At 40.8% G+C, this 16172-nt stretch overlaps 1 protein-coding gene across 1 annotated transcript in view; it reads right to left on the reverse strand.

The window, feature by feature from the left end:
* Window positions 1–356: 356 nt before the first annotated feature.
* Window positions 357–16172, reverse strand: part of RAPGEF4 (Rap guanine nucleotide exchange factor 4) — a 337054-nt gene continuing 321238 nt past the window's right edge. The window contains 3 exon segments of the mRNA XM_032638316.1: window positions 357–1597; window positions 4468–4522; window positions 15996–16060. Of these exon segments, the coding sequence (XP_032494207.1) occupies window positions 1470–1597; window positions 4468–4522; window positions 15996–16060 (248 nt within the window). The 3' untranslated portion in view covers window positions 357–1469.

Below are 16172 nucleotides of genomic sequence, written 5' to 3' on the forward strand. Positions count from 1 at the left end.
ACAAAATGTCCGGAATAGGTAAATCCACAGAGACAGAAAGCAGATTAATGGTTTCCAAGGACTGGTGGGAGATGAAAATGAGGAGTGGCTGCTAATGGGTATGGGGTTTATTTAAGGGATAAGGAGAACATTCTGGAATTACATAGTGATGATGGTTGAACAATCTTATGAATATATTAAAAACCACCAAACTACACTTTTTAAAAAGGTGATTTTTAGAGTATGTGAATTTTATTTCAATTAAAAGAAATCCAGGATCCCATCATACCAGATGGTTATCTCTCCCATATTACAGGAATTGAGAACAACACACCTTTTCTTGTCACAATTATATTTAATGAAGATAGTAGCTGTTATTTACAGAAGATATACATACATACAATTCCTACACATTAAATGTAGCCTAATTGTGAAAACAGGAAAAAATGTACTCCAAAATTACATACTAAATAAAATAAATAAAAAGTAATTATTTGGCACAATATCTATCATGTAGCAAATAAATAACTCTATACCATTGATTGAATGAACTATTTACAATCTATTTGAAAGTGCAAAACAATTGCTGAAAATTAAGATATCTGTGATAACATTTAAGTCCAGAAAATATGTGGGATTTTTTTAATCAGTAACAATAATTAGCCAATAGTAAAGGTTTTTTTTAATGCCCAGGAAAATAATTTTGAAAAATGTTTTCTGAATATTGTGCTCTTTTGAAGTGTCTTTTTTATTTTAATCTTAACGCTAGCAATTTTAAGAAACTTGGAGTTTCTCAGTGGAATTCTTATATATGTACTCCTGATTTGTAAGTTTAAAAAAGTTACATTGTAAACATAAATATTATTCTATATGTCATTCAGAAATTACAGACCAGTCCTCCCTAAATTACATAAGCAGCCAGAATGTTTTGTAGTAATGTGGTCGGGTGCAGTTCCTTCAGAGGTAAAACTATGAAGATGGAAGAATACAGTCTCTAATTTGGAGTTACACGGATTCCTCAACCCCTTCCAAAAACTCCATGCTCAAATCAAAATGTTGAGTGAGAAATTATGAAGCTATACCACCAATGATGCAGGCAAATAAATACCATTTGTAGCACATCTCATCCTGTAAACACTCCTAGAAAAAAATATCAGCTTGATACTTCTCTTGACAATGATATTTCTACCATACTCTTCATGTGGGTCTTATTTTATGTTTCAGCAAAGAAGATGGCACAACTGGAAATAAAATACGGTGACTACAAACGGGGGATTCCTAAGCTAGTGTGTGCAAGCTGTGTGCAAGTCAAAGAATTTCTTCTTTTGTTATGACGCTGGTAAGCTGAATGCAGCACTGAGATGTCTCAGGATGGGTTTTTGCTTGTTTTATAGAGTTCTCTAGTGACAATACAGTGAGTACTAGCATAAATGGCATTTTTGAAAGATTGTGGACTGGACGCAAACCGTTGTTCTGAGCACTTTAAATGTCTATGGTCGACGAGGCTCTAATCTGTGTGACATCTGTGATAAAGTTCTCTGGTTGTCAATCACATTTAATTGTCGTACATAACTCCGGACATCCTGATGGTTTTTATTAGCCTGAGCTGCATCAGGATCTGTTGAAAGAGAAAAGAGCAGGATTAGCATTGCATAATATATGGACATAAGATACAGCCTTCCTTACTCCAGCTTTTACATTTATCATAAATTCCTGGGTTCCATCAAGACCTTTCAACATGTTATATTCATTGAAATGTTTCCACTTGGATGTTCCATCTCCTCCCTCCCACCCTATTCTTCCCTGGAATCACATATTTTGATCATTTTCCTTTGCATTACATATTGTTAAAAAAAAAAAGGCACCAAATAAAAGTGAAAGCATCGCCTGACAGCCCTGGTTATACATTAAAATTGTTTGCCCTTGCCATCCCACCTGTGTCTCACACTCCCTTTGATCCAGATGAGGACTAATGGCATAGTTTTCATTAGCTCCTAACAAAAGCACTTAACACCTGGGCTGAACTGAAGCAAGCAAGTGTGAGACTAGTAAGTCCAACTCCCCTCATTACTTGCATACAATATACAGCATTATTGCATAGATTGTGTGTTCTCAGAGACTGTCCATACTCAGAAAAAAAAAAAGAAAAATCAACTCAGGCTGAAGGCATGACTTGTGCCCGACCTTCAATTCTCCGATGCTGTTTGTTCTGAAATCCCAATTACTATTCTATTCTCATCCACTCCCCAAAGCACTCGAGCAGCAGAGCTATCTGAAGTTAACCAATTTCCCTAAAACTAGGCTGAAAGAAGAATCAAAGGCTCAGATCCCTACACAGAGAATAGACATGAATGAGGAAGGCCATTCGACAGTGGTGAACTGGAAACACAGTTCCCTTCAGAAGTGACTACGCAGCTCTTGCATGCTGATGCCATGTGGGGATCTGCACCCTGAGTTGCTGGATCTTCCTTTTTTTTCCTAGAGAAATGAGAAATCTGGATTTCTTCTCTGGGAGTTCTTCCATTTTTGAATGGTGACATTATTTCACAATAAAAGGGAAAAAAAGCTCCGTTTCGATCCAACACCTTGGCCATGGTCCCTGGGTGGCCTCTGCCCTGTGGATCCCTGGTGTGGGACACTGGGAGTGGCCAAGCCAGCCGGGACTCTGGACCAGTGTTCTTTCCGCCATAGCACACTGCCTTCTGCAGTCCATCTGTTCTCTTTAGATCCACACACCACTCCCAAAGACAATTAGAATGCCATCTGCATGAGGGGCGAAGGGGAGTGCTGCAGGTCTGAACACAGAAAAGCAGAGAAAAGATACAAAGGCCCCCACTTGCTCTAAGAAGAAACTCATCAGTATAATTATCACATATAAATAATACCACAGTGTCTAATTCCCTCGCTTGTCACTGGCGGTCTACTCTACATTTACAATATACTGTAATTACACTGTACATATTCCCACAATGTTTATGAATCTATCCTTATAGCTTTATCTATAGATTTTTGACTTCGGAGCTAAGCAGCTGTTGTTTACCAGCAGTTACTGGTAACTTCAACAAATGCAGTGGAGATTTGTATATATAAAATTTCCCCCCATGTCTCTAGGAGATATAGGAGAATGTAGGATTTACTTCCGAAGAAGTTTATAGAACAAAATATATTCTATCTTGGTTCTTCTCTGGTTCTTGGACCTCATGGAGAACCTTCTCAAGGCTTTGAACCCTCTTAGGCACACAGCATTTGTGTTTAATTTCAGGAATTTCCTAGAACCCCCTGAAGGGCCATGGATTCTAGGTTATAAACCTTTGTTGTGTAGACTGGCATCACTTATATGTTCTCATACTCACTTGTATAACTGCCTTACGATCGTGTTTTTACTAGATGAAGAGAGATGAGAGACTTTAATTCTGGCAGAATCCACATAAGATCAGTTGATGAGGTGCAAGCCTGCACCTTTTGGAAGGAAGAGGAGGCGTAATCATTTGAATCAAGTTTTTAAAGACCTTGCTCCCCAAGTCAAGACTATTCTTCCTAGATTTCCCCCCCGGGCATTAAAAAATGAATGTTTAGCAGTTCTGGTATCCTGTGTTAGCAGACCCTCGCTTTGGGCCAGTCCTGTGCTAGGAAGAGAAAAGATAGCTCTGATGAATAACACAAGAAGCTTTTAGTCTCTGGGCACTAGGTTTATTGGAGGGGAATCCCGGTACTGGTAGCCTCGAAGTCATGTCCATGTCAAATTATCATGTTAAGTTAATGAGCCCAATGACTTCAATGACTCATACAATGAAGTTATTAGTACAAAACTTTATAGGGGCTACCTTCTCACTCCCAGGCCAGCTGGAGGGAACCAAAGCTCCAGCCCCTACCCAAAGTCCCAGTCCAGAGGAGACAGTAGCACTGGCCTGGCAGGGTGATCTGCTGCGATGATGCAACTTAACTCCCAACAGTTTCAACTTGCTATTTATTATTAGCGACGCTTTTATATTAAAGCATTGTATTATACCAGTTTTTGTACAGATTTAAGAAAAGCACCTTAATTCACCTAGAAATTCTAGAAATATAATATGAATTCCTGCTGTGGGACCTTTTACACATGTGCTCATAGACATTGATGCCTTCTCGCAACACCCCAAGAGACAATAAATATTGTCTTTCCCAGTTTATAAACGACAGAATGAGTCATTACGAGTTGATGTGAGTTTCTCAACATGAAGCAGTGAGTCATAGAGTTGGTTAGAGTCAGGATTTGTTGGCAATCATGCCTTAGCTGTCTATCCACTCTGTTAAGAGCAGGTGAATTCTCTAAGTTCATAAAATAATATTCTTATGGTTATTTTAAATGCAAGGCCCCTATCCCATGGGATTCGTGGTCCAAAGGGTCTCTGACACCATCAAATATTGTCCAGACTTCTAGAATGTCTCAGTAGCCTCACTGAAAAGGACTTAGCCACCAAGATCCATATTGCAGCGGCATTAACTTACTGAAGGGTTGGCTCCTGCAGTATCTCACCGTTCTGGCAGTATTTGCAATCATGCGCTAAAAAGAATAAAAAGGAAAACTGAAATGCAGGTAAACTTAGTGTAGAATCCAAAAAAGAAACAAACCATTATTTATTTCAGCAATACCTGGGACCACGAGAAACAGCAGGTTCTGAGATGTGGATTATCTGGAGGCAACTGGTTGATGTATAATAACCTGTTTAATCACTTGAAAGAGGCACCCACCCCCGCATGCCCCCCTCCCACACATACAAGGTATTTGTCAGGTGAGGAATACTAGTGACGTAACTCTCCTCTAATTGCTTGTTCCTCAAGATGTAAAAAGCAGGCTGTCGTTCCTGAGAAATGGACCTTACTCCTCAGGACTCGTTTTTACCATCCTTTCTTGAGGTCACTGTGAATTTGCAAGAGAATTTGTAACTATTCTAGATCTGGAGAATGGTTTGCTTGTCAAGTTCCTCACAGTAAACAGGACTCAATAATGAGGTGTTTGATGATATTCATGGAACAATCATAGATATTCTATGGCCACATTTTTCCTATACACTATGCATGATTAACCTTTCTCATCTTCCAGCAAAAGTGTGTGTTTTAATGTTCACCTTAATTATGTGATTCCCTCCCACCTTCCTCCTTCATCCTTCCTGATTATAACACTAACGCATATTTTAGAATATCGTTTCAGACAGTAACTTCAGTTATATTTTGGTACATTTCCTTCTAATACTTTAAAAAATACATAAGCATGTTTTTCAAAAAACGGAAGTCATAACATACATGTTTGTTTTGATCTGAATCTTTTCATATGGCATTATGACTCTTTTCCATGCCATTTGCATTTTAAAATCCTTTTTAAATAAGCAGGTATTCAGTCATGTGGATGGATCATAATTTATTGAACCTTTTAATTTTGTCATTAAGCGATCTCAACTTCTAAGTTTTGGTTGCCATAAAAACGTATAAGGAAACCTTTTGAACCCTGCTCAACTTAGTTAAAAACAAGAAAAGAAAGAAAGAAATGAAGGACAAGAAACGTAAGGAAAAATATCAGTGAGACTGAAGCACTGTTTCTGAGTCACCATGTACATTTCTTGCTCGTGGTATTTTAAGGGTGACTGTGTAACGTCTCAGGACATGGAGACCCCCAGTCTCTGTGTAACATCTCAGGACACTTTTGCTCTCAAGGCGGTCCCGCAGAGATGGTGGATTAATTCTAACACTAGCAGAAAATCTGTTAAGGCTCCAGCCAGGAAAAGAGACTTTCTAATCTCTGAGTGGCTATTTAATTCCAGTCCTTGCTTTTTTCTCTCCTGGAACCTTGGCTTGCCAAAATATAGAAAATGGCTCTGAGAAAACTGATGTAGTGTTAAAAAAAAAAAAAAAAATCCACTTATTTGGCAGGGAAATTTTTTCATAGAAGAGTTGGAACTTTACAAATATGTACAGGTGAACATTCATAATACCTCACTAAATACTATTGCTCTGAGGCCTGTGGCATGCACCAAGTGACATCTGTCTGCACTGGGTAATTTCTCATACACAAAGAGGCACTTGGAAAAGTTAGAACTTCACTTTCATAAAGGCTCCTGCAAACCAGGACGTCCGGTGATCAGCATGAGAAATATATTACAAATACCTCCAAGAAAATGTAACATACAATGTATAATTAGCCTCTGATATATGGAGCCCTGAAATAAACAGTAACTACGATAATTTTCCCGCTAATTTACTTTAAGTTGTTTTTTCACTTCTCCAAGGGCTTTGCATTTGAAGGGCGCAAGTATATTCCATGTAGAATTATTGTAATTCTTCAGATATTGAATGGAGTGTAATTACTGAAAACGCTGGGAAATGCTGCCCAGTGTGCCCCTCCAAAGAATAATAAAACAATTAGCAGGGGTCAGAAACCTCTTCCTATACCATTTTGTAGGGAGTAATTGTTCTGCTTTTCAGTTTTGAAAGCTAAAACATTTCATTCTGACTTTGGTTTTGGACTGCTCTTTACAGCTATACTCTGAGGCTTCATAATTTTTAGCTCATTATGTAGTTTAAAACGTGAGAACAATTGTTTAAATCAGTAATTTCCAGCTCTGGAGTTCATTCTACCTTTCTAAATCTTTGATTAATTTTAACAGTGGTTTTAATTTTGACGTATCCCTTTTAATTGTACTCAAAGATAACTTCAGTTTAACTTTGCAATCCAAATCTGGCTTTGCAATGAGGCCCATTCTTTCCCTTTGAGGTGGCTACACGATAATGTAATATGTAAACCCTTAGTAACAGCACCCGGACTCTACTAGCACTGCTGGTCAATGCAGTTACAGAATGCTTTCACAAGGCCAAAGAAGGGTTAACTTGTTATTTCTAACCCCACCCTCTTTTGCACCCACTGACACGTGCAATATTTAATATGCTGCTAACAGCTACAAGGTGCTTTCCTGGGGCTGCAGAAGGAGACTTCAGAAGGCCCCTTCATTTGTCTCCAGGGGCCTAAAGCCATCAAAGCCTGCCTACAAATAATGGCTCCCCACTGTTTAAAGGCATCAGCAACGAGGGGCTCATCACCTCCAAGGACAGCCCCTTGCAGTTTTAGACATGTATGACTACTGGACATTTCTTTATCATTTTGAGTCCAAGTCCCTTTTTTTTCCCCACATCGTTATTGAAGTATAATTGCTTTACAATGTTGTGTTAGTTTCTGCTGTACAACAAAGTGAATCAGCTATATGTATACATATATCCCCATATCCCCTCCCTCTTGCGCCTCCCTCCCACCCTCCCTATACACCCCTTTGCTTTTCACCCCACTAATCCTAGTTCTGAGCTCTGGAGCCACAACACATGTGTTTAGTTCCGCTTTAAGGGGACGGTTCTTTAAATACTTGAAGACAGCTATCACGGACATCTCTTCACCCCCAAGTCTTTTCTGGTTCAGCCTAAATTTTCCCACTTTCTTCACCAGTTTCTCCTAAGTTTCAGGTATCTTGTGGATAGTGTCTAGCGCGGTGCCTTACCCTCAGCAAATCACAGAGTGCAGAAGAAACACGATTTTCCTTCCTCGATCTAGATGATGCTACACATCGAAGTCCCCGATTTAAAAAAAGCCACACTGCTGACATCTGAACTTATAGTGAATTAAACCTCTCAGCCCTCTTCACTGAGCTTCCTTCTCTATAGATGTGCAGATGGTTTCTTGGACCAAAGTGGAGGGTTTTGCATTTATCTCCACTAAAAGCCATCCAGTTAGTCTTTCGATTCTTCCGCAGGCTTAAGCCTCACATGTCATTTCTGACGGCAGATGACTGTTTATTCATTGCTGTTCCGAGGGAAGGTTGGCAGAAACTAAGGTTAAAAGACATAGGCTTTATTATCCAACTGCCACAGCAGGGATGAAGCCAAAAGTTATACCCTAGGCTTTGTGGCGCTGCCAGAGCTCGCTGGCCTGCCTGGAGCAGACCAGGCAACTTTCCTACCAAGCCAGGCCAGTGGGAAGATACCTGATCACTCCAAAGCAGAGCTTCTCATCTTTTTTCTTTCCCTATCCCAGCAAACCTGAGGTTATGGCACACTCCTGTTAGTAACTGGCTTGTTAAAACAGGGATTTGTAATTCAGGGGCAAAGTGAGGGGAATGTGTTCCTTTAGAAGGCGCCTGAATCAGTGCAGGTGGGCAGTGTGAGCCCCTCTTCACACCTGACCTGACTCTGATACAGCTCCACCCCCTGCTGGGAAGCCCCACCTTAGGGTCTGCTCGTCAGCCTGCCCTGGAGGATGCTAGCCAAGAAAGTGGTCCACAGTCAGAATGCCAGGCTTCCCCTTGGGAATCCACATTCCAAATTTCCCACAGCCACCACTTGCCTTGGGACTAATTCAAAGTACAGGTTTTCAGAGCTTCTTTGCAAGAATTAATATGCTCATACAGTTTTTCATCTACAGGGCTGAGAAGCGGACCCAACTGAAAGGTGAATCTCCCTCTGGACGTGAACTCACATGGGGAAGCTCAGAAAGGAAAAATAAGGTAGCAAGAGAAGGCTTCTGTAACTACCCTCAGGTATTTATTTCTTCTTTTTCTTCAGTGTTTATGTATTTATCTGGAAGTAATTTCAAACTTCCAGAAAATTTGCAAGAGGAGTCCAAAGAACTCGCATACAACCTGGTGAATGATTCTTAACAAGAACAGCCATTTTAAGGGCACTTCCCAGGCGTCGGGCCTGTCCTGTTCGGCAGCTCACCGCGACAGCTGACCAATGGTGAGAGTCTGATCTGGATGAAGGCGTAGACAGTGCGTGCCCAAGGACACTGTGTCAGGTATTTATTTCTTTATCAAGCTGAAAACAGAGCGACTCAGAAGCAGATGTCCTGCCTGGGGCCTGAGTTGCAGAGTGACCGGCACAAAGATGCTGTCCGGAGAGGGAGTGGCCAGCTGTACACACTTGAGCCTGGCCCAGGAGAGAGGCCCCGAGGCTGTGGTCCCAAACACAAATCTCCCTCAAGCTCGGATACAAGTAATTCCTTCCCCTTGAATCCAGTGAGGGGTCAGAGGGGGCTCTTCTCAGATGGGGTCCTCGGGGCCCAGGCCTCCCCATTTACCTTCTGTGGCACCCTCCCCTCGGGGGCAGGCTGGCCACCTTACACCTTTACTCCTATCCAGATGGTCGATGCCCCACCAGGCCTCCCCAGCCGTCTCTGGCTTTTCTGGCCAGCTCTGTATAGACTCTTGTGCCCCGTCTAAGCTCTCCTGTCCCTGAAGGGGAGTGGACTTTCATGAGTATTTTTCAAGTTCAGGCCAGCAGGCCCTCCAGGCAACACCACCGTGCACTCTTCCTCTCCCAACCTCCTACGCACAGCCAGAAGCCTGTCTCTTCTTAGGCCACGCTCGCTCTCTGCTCCAAGTCCCTTGAGAAGGTGCTCCCAGATGTCAGGCATCTTCTAAACGCCTGCCCTCAGATGTTTTTGTCTTTCCTTCTGTTGCCCCTTGAGGTCTTTGTCCTCCTTGTTCTTAATGTTTGTAAATTGCTTTTTCTTTTCTTCTTTCTGCCCCTACTCATTGGACTCTGCCCCCGTCCATATGCCTGTCAAATCTAGGATCTCAGTCAACTACTCCTTGCTTACCATGTGTTAAACCACATTCACACCATTCTGTTTATTTCACTCAGACCCTCATATATTTGGGACAAGAATTTTTTTCCACTTGTATATCCAGAAATATATTTGTCTCTCACCTGCAAAGACTGTGCCCATGACAGCAACCAAGTGGAATTAAAGGCAAGGTGAGGACCAGAGATAAAGGATAAAAGGGCCCAGGAGCTGAGCCAGTCTTCACCGTATCCCTGAGGAAGAACCCCAGCCCCTCTTCTGGCCTATGGATCTTTAATATCCAGGAGGTGAGTGACATACAGATACAAGCGTGTAACAGGCATGATGCTCATGGTATATTGTACGTACAATGGCCATGGGGACATGGCAGCTCAGGTGTCTGTGCAGGCGCTTGCAAAATATTGTGCGTCTCTGAACGCAGGGAAGGACACTGAAGCACTGACACAATTAGCACTACAGGGAGGAGGGTGGACAGAATAGTGTCGAGTGAGGAACAGAAAGCTAAGGGAGCCATTTTGCGTAAGGTATCGGTAACGTAAAATGCTTGGGACATTCTGCTTAATCAGATTTTCTGATAAAATAGAAAATGCTTTTGGATTAAATCTTTGTTATATAAATTCCTTTATAAATGCTTTAGTGTACTGTCCTATCTCACTAAGTCCAACACCGGAATATAATTGGGTTATTCTTTTACTCAACAAATACTTTTACTCAAGTATTTCTTGCATACTTATGATATGCCAGACACCTTTTTGGGTGCTAGAGAAACCAAACGGATAAGATACTTGGTCTAGGACATTTACATTCTAGTGGAGAAGACAGGCAATGAAGAGGCAATAAAGATCATCTTAGAATGTGAAACCAGTTGTCAAAGCAAGGTTATCTGTTGAGATCCAGCTGTCTGGCGAGGTGTGGATGGTAGAAGAATATTTGAAGGATGGTCAGGGAAGACCGCTCGGAGGAGGGACACATGAGCTGAGACCTGAATGATGTGAAAGTGTCAGAGTGGTGAAGACTGAAGGAAGACAATTTTGGGCAAAGGTAACAGCTAGTGCAAAGGCCCTGAGGCAGAAAGGAAAAGAAAGAAGGTTGGTCTCACCAACTTGGACTGAATACAGCGTACATGAAGTGTGAGATGAGGCTGGATGGGGACTCAGGGTAACAAGTCTGGATTTGATTATATTTAACATGGTTTTATTTTCCTCTGATACAGGAAGTTACCTCTCTTTGCGTTTTGCTTTTTCACATTTTTGTTTTTAAATTGAAGTATAGTTGATTTACAATACTGCGTTTGTTTCAGGTGTACAGCAAAGTGATTCGGTTATGCATATATATGTAAATATCTATAATTTTTTTCAACTATAGGTTATTACAAGATATTGAATATAGTTCCCTGTGCTGTACAGTAAATCTTTGTTGTTTATCTTTTTTATATACAGTAGTGTGTATCTGTTAATCCCAAACTCCCAATTTACCCCTCCCCCCACCCTGCTTCCCCTTTGGTAACCCTGTTTGTTTTCTATGTCTGTGAGTCTGTTTCTGTTTTGTAAATAAGTTCATCTGTATCTTTTTTTAGATTCCACATATAAGTGATATCCTATGACATTTGTCTTTGTCTGGCTTACTTAGTATGATAATCTCTAGGTCCATCCATGTTGCTGCAAATGGCATTAATTTATTCTTTTTTATGGCTGAGTAATATTCTATTCTATATATATATACACACACACATATATATATAATATTTTACATATCTATATATACCACATCTGCTTTATCCATTTATCTGTCAGTGGACATTTAGGTTGCCTCCGTGTTTTCGCTATTGTAAATAGTGCTGCTATGAACACTGGGGTGCCTGTATCTCTTCTAATTAGTGTTCATCTTTTCTGGATATATGCCCAGAAGTGGGGTTGCTGGATCATGTGGTAGCTCTATTAGTTTTTTAAGGAACCTCCATACTCTTCTCCATAGTGGTTGTACAAATTTACATTCCCACCAACAGTGTAGGAGGATTCCCTCTTCTCTACACCCTCTCCAGCATTTATTTGTAGACTTTTTGATGGCCATTCTGACCAGTGTGAGGTGGTAACTCATTGTAGTTTTGATTTGCATTTCTCTAATAATTAGCAATGTTGAGCATCTTTTCATGTGTTTGTTAGCCATCTGTATGTCTTTCTTGGAGAAACATCTATTTAGGTCTTCTGCCCATGTTTTGATCAGGTTGTTTTTCGGTTATTGAGTTGTATGAGTGGTTTGTATATTTTGGAAATTAAGCTCTTGTCGTTTGCATCGTTTGCAAGTATTTTCTCCCATTCCGTAAGTTGTCTTTTCATTTTGTTTATGGTTTCCTTTGCTGGGCAAAAGGTTATAAGTTTATGTCCCATCTGTTTATTTTTGCTTTTTCTATTGCCTTGGGAGACTGACCTAAGAAAATATTGCTACGATTTATGCCAGAGAATGTTTTGCCTATGATCTCTTCTAGGAATTTTATGGTGTCATGCCTTATATTTAAGTCTTTAAGCCATTTTGAATTTACTTTTCTAACCTCATTGATCTATGTGCCTGTCCCACTTTCCTAACACAACTTGCTGTAGAGACTGTCTTTTCTCTATTTTGACATCTCTTTTATTACTGTTTTGAACTAGTTTATATATACCCTTTATTGATTTTTAATACTTGATTAAATACTTGATTTTTAATTGAGAAAATAAAATAAATCAATAAAAATATTGATTTTTAATACTTCATGTGTTTATGTTTTATTTTCTTAACTGCATATAATCTCCTAAAAGCTAAGGACTACTTTTTGGATTTCTTTATATTTCCTAGCAAAATTCTTTGCCTAGACACTCTATACATATTTAATTGCTTTGAAAAAACACAGCCTTTGGAAAATCTGCATTTAGCCCAGTTCATGTATTCTATATAAAGAAGTAAACTTTCAAAGTCCTTTGGTAGATTTCTGTTGTGTTGGAGAGGTCTGGGAATTGGGTGGATTTGAACACTTAAAGATTTTTATTGGGAGATTCTTTTTTCCATAGCTTGATATAAGTCCGGTGCTCTAACCGTGAATCTTGTAATAATGTTATTGATGATAGAAGACAAATTGTTGCTAATAATGTAACGGCATGATTAGTGATACAGAAATATAAGGGTTCAAAACATTTCTCTTCCTTTATGAATTAGCTTCTATTACTGTTTCCAGAAGTATAGAAGTTTGCCTTAGGCTTCTCTTTCCAAATAAAATGACTATCTTAAAATAATATTCATAAATAAATCCACCTAAATATGGGTGTGTCTGAAACAGAACCAACCTCCTAATACAGCAGCAACTGTGGCTATCAGCATGCTTCATGCAGCCTGGGGTAGTGGCAGCCGGCCAGCATGTTATCCTCTGATCCATTGCTAGTCTACTTCCTAAATGTTATAAATATTCATGTATGCCATAGAAAGCTACAAAGGGCTTTATTCAAACATTTTTTTGAATATTCCTTTATGTTCCCCCCAAAGGAAAGAATGTCTGCTTTTTTTTTTTTTTTTGGCATAAGGATCAGAGTGTGAATTCTCTTTTGTTCATACTCATAAATCCTGAAAACCAATATGCAACAAATTCTCTAATCCTCATTTCATACCTCAAGGGTGAAGAGGTTCAAAATAAAAATACTTAGGGTTGGCATGGTAGTTCACTGTGACTGTGCAGTGGTGCCACCAAGTAAAGACATCTGTGCTCCCGACTACCCTGGTGACTTCTGCCCCTGGCAGGGGCTCCCTCACGGGGTACAGCCTACCAGCCCCACAAAGGCTGCCGGCTCTGCTTACCACCTTGGTGAGCACGATGAATGACTGGGAAGCTGCACGGACATGAACCTGAAAAGGGAGACAGACATATCCTTCCCCAGGAATGCAGTAATAACACCAGCCACTAGTGGGAGTTGTAAGTGGTGGTGGTATGGGGGCAGGGGTGGGCTAGTTTATGGGGAGAAAAGGCTGGAAAGTTGGCAACGAGTGCCAGGTGGTCTAAGCCCGGTTTAAAGAACCTAATCAAATCTTTTTGAATTCCAGTTCGTTTTTCAGTAACACCTAACTCATGGAAGGGTAACTGTAAAATCCCACTTTCTCATGGTATGATTTATCAAATGAAGTAAAATTGATCACTGCTGGAACAGAGAACTTAACAGTCTTCTTTCAGTATCCTTTCTCTCCTTTTCTTTCATAGTGATAGAATCCCTTAATTTTGAGTGGGGCACATAGATACCCAAAATAAGGAACTACATATTCTAACTTTCTTTTCATGGGACTAAGTTTCTTCTGGCCGATAAAATGTGAGGCAAGGGGTGAGTGCGATTCCAGGTCACATCCTTACATGGAAGAAGCAGGTCTTCACGTTTTTCCTTTTCCCTTCCCTCTAGCTGAAACGGGGGTGGTGGTGGTCCACCATCTTGGACCATGTGGATGGTGAAATGGCAAGACAGGAGAAGGCTGGACCCTGACTGCTTCCTGGAGCAGAGCTTCCATACTTGGACATTCAAGTGCGAAAGGAATAGACTTATCTTGCTTAAGCCGTGGCTAACTTAGGTTTCCATTGTTACAGCTGAACCGCTGTCTTAGCTCTACAGTTGCTTTCAATCGAAAGTGGACTTTCTCAGAGCAGGATGTGAAGGACCTCTCTCCTCACTGACAGGTATGTCAGAATCTACTGCTGTGGGCACGAAGTACAGAAACAGGGAAGGGGAACTCCCTTAACATCCACTGAATACGATCTTGACTCTTCCTTCCCAGGTTATGGATGAGACACACCAAGATCTAAAAACCCAGATAAAACAGCTTTCATCCTCCTTGACAGATATTTTTGCTGTTCTTGTTTGTTATGTTAACTTTAAGTCAAAAGTTCTAAAGCTCAGTCAACTCTTTAGGAAACTCTGACTTCTACGCCTCTGTGCGCATGTATATTTTACAGTCAGATGGTTGGCTTAGCCACCCCTAAGTGATCCGGGAGGTTCTTTACCTATTCGCTAAATCTTTCATTTCTGGACAAGTTTTCTTTTGAGAAATCAGGAAAATATGTTTAATTCTCCATACTAATATTAAACCAACACAGTAGTGGAGATGTTCCTACCCTACCCTTGGTGTGCGGGGTAGAGGAGAAGACTGCCGAGAAATATTTACCCTCTAGTACAGGGCGTCTTTGAGGAGTGTGGACCCATGTGCTATTTCCTAAGAGGTTTAAGACACGGGACACAGTGCTCAGCGCTCGCTGCAGTTCTTTACCAGGCTGGGCTTTGCAGTATGCTCTATGATCCCCAAAGTATGATCCTTACAGGATGACTGCGGGATGTTTTTGAATTCTGGAGTCACACACAGTAGCTGGATTTCGGGAAACAATTAGAACGGTTTTCTGATAAGAATGCTTACAACGCTGTATGGCTTACAGGAAGCCTTAAATACTCTGGACCCACCAGTAATCCCCAGGGGTAGATGGCGTGTCAAGAATCCCCATTTTCTGTTGGAGAAATTGACCCACGGAGAACTTAAGGGACAGCTACAAAGTGATGAAGCTGAGAACTGACCCTCGTGTCTCCTGAACTCCGAGCTCTGAGCTTTGCCTGTAGCGCCAGGTCCATCACTGCAAAGCGAACCGCGGGCATGTTCTCACCCACACAGAGATAACACCCTACCACCCCATCCATGCGGGCTGAAGCCAAAGGATTTAGAAGACAATGGAGCATTCCTGAACATGCACTATGTCGCTAAAGAAAGGCTTTGGCAAGACCTGCCTTGTTGCTTCACAGAAGATCAGGAACTGCAAAGTAACTAATGCTTTTTTTGGGGGGGGGTGGGTCGGGGGGGAGGCTGGAAAATAGTGACTGTGTGCCAGTTCCACACAACTGTTAACTTAAAAATTTTGTTTTTGGTTATGAAGACTTTCAAGTTCCCACTCTGAACTTGGGTGAACTTTACTGGAATAAGCAGTGCACACTCAGATGACTACTGTATAATAAAGGTCCTCTGTGGGGTTGCCTTTTACCTACACGCACTAAAGTCAGCCTCAGCAGATAAACATTTCAAAGGCATCCTGGGGCAGTCTAGCTCCACCAACCTTACAACAAGACAACAACACGGAAGTCACTCTGGAACATTCGTGCATTTTAGCAACAGGCAGCTAAGGACGAAGCACGCAGCATAAAAGCTAGCCGCTGCTGTGAGCCGCGGCACAAATACTATTCAATTTCACAAAAGAGGAACTGACAGACTAAAAGAGGTAGCCAATTTGAACTGAATATTTCACAGCTCCTTTATGTGTAACTAGCTTTTTAACATGGCAGCATATATGGAAATTATTTCCTTTATTAGTACAAATGCAAATTTTATTTTTTAAAAAACATCATGGTTAAGGTTATAATACCATACGTACCATTTTTTCAAAGTTTACTAGATTGTCAATGAATGTCTTGTTCCCCTCATGAGTAAATGTCATATCTGCAAAGAAATAAAAGTCACATTCGAATCACTAACAGAAATATGTCATACTAACAAACCAGAAGAGCACCATTAGATTATGCTGGAGGATTTGCATGACACTGCAGTTGAA

This window comes from Phocoena sinus, chromosome 7, assembly GCF_008692025.1.
Source record: "Phocoena sinus isolate mPhoSin1 chromosome 7, mPhoSin1.pri, whole genome shotgun sequence".
In the NCBI taxonomy this organism is placed as follows: Eukaryota; Metazoa; Chordata; class Mammalia; order Artiodactyla; family Phocoenidae; genus Phocoena; species Phocoena sinus.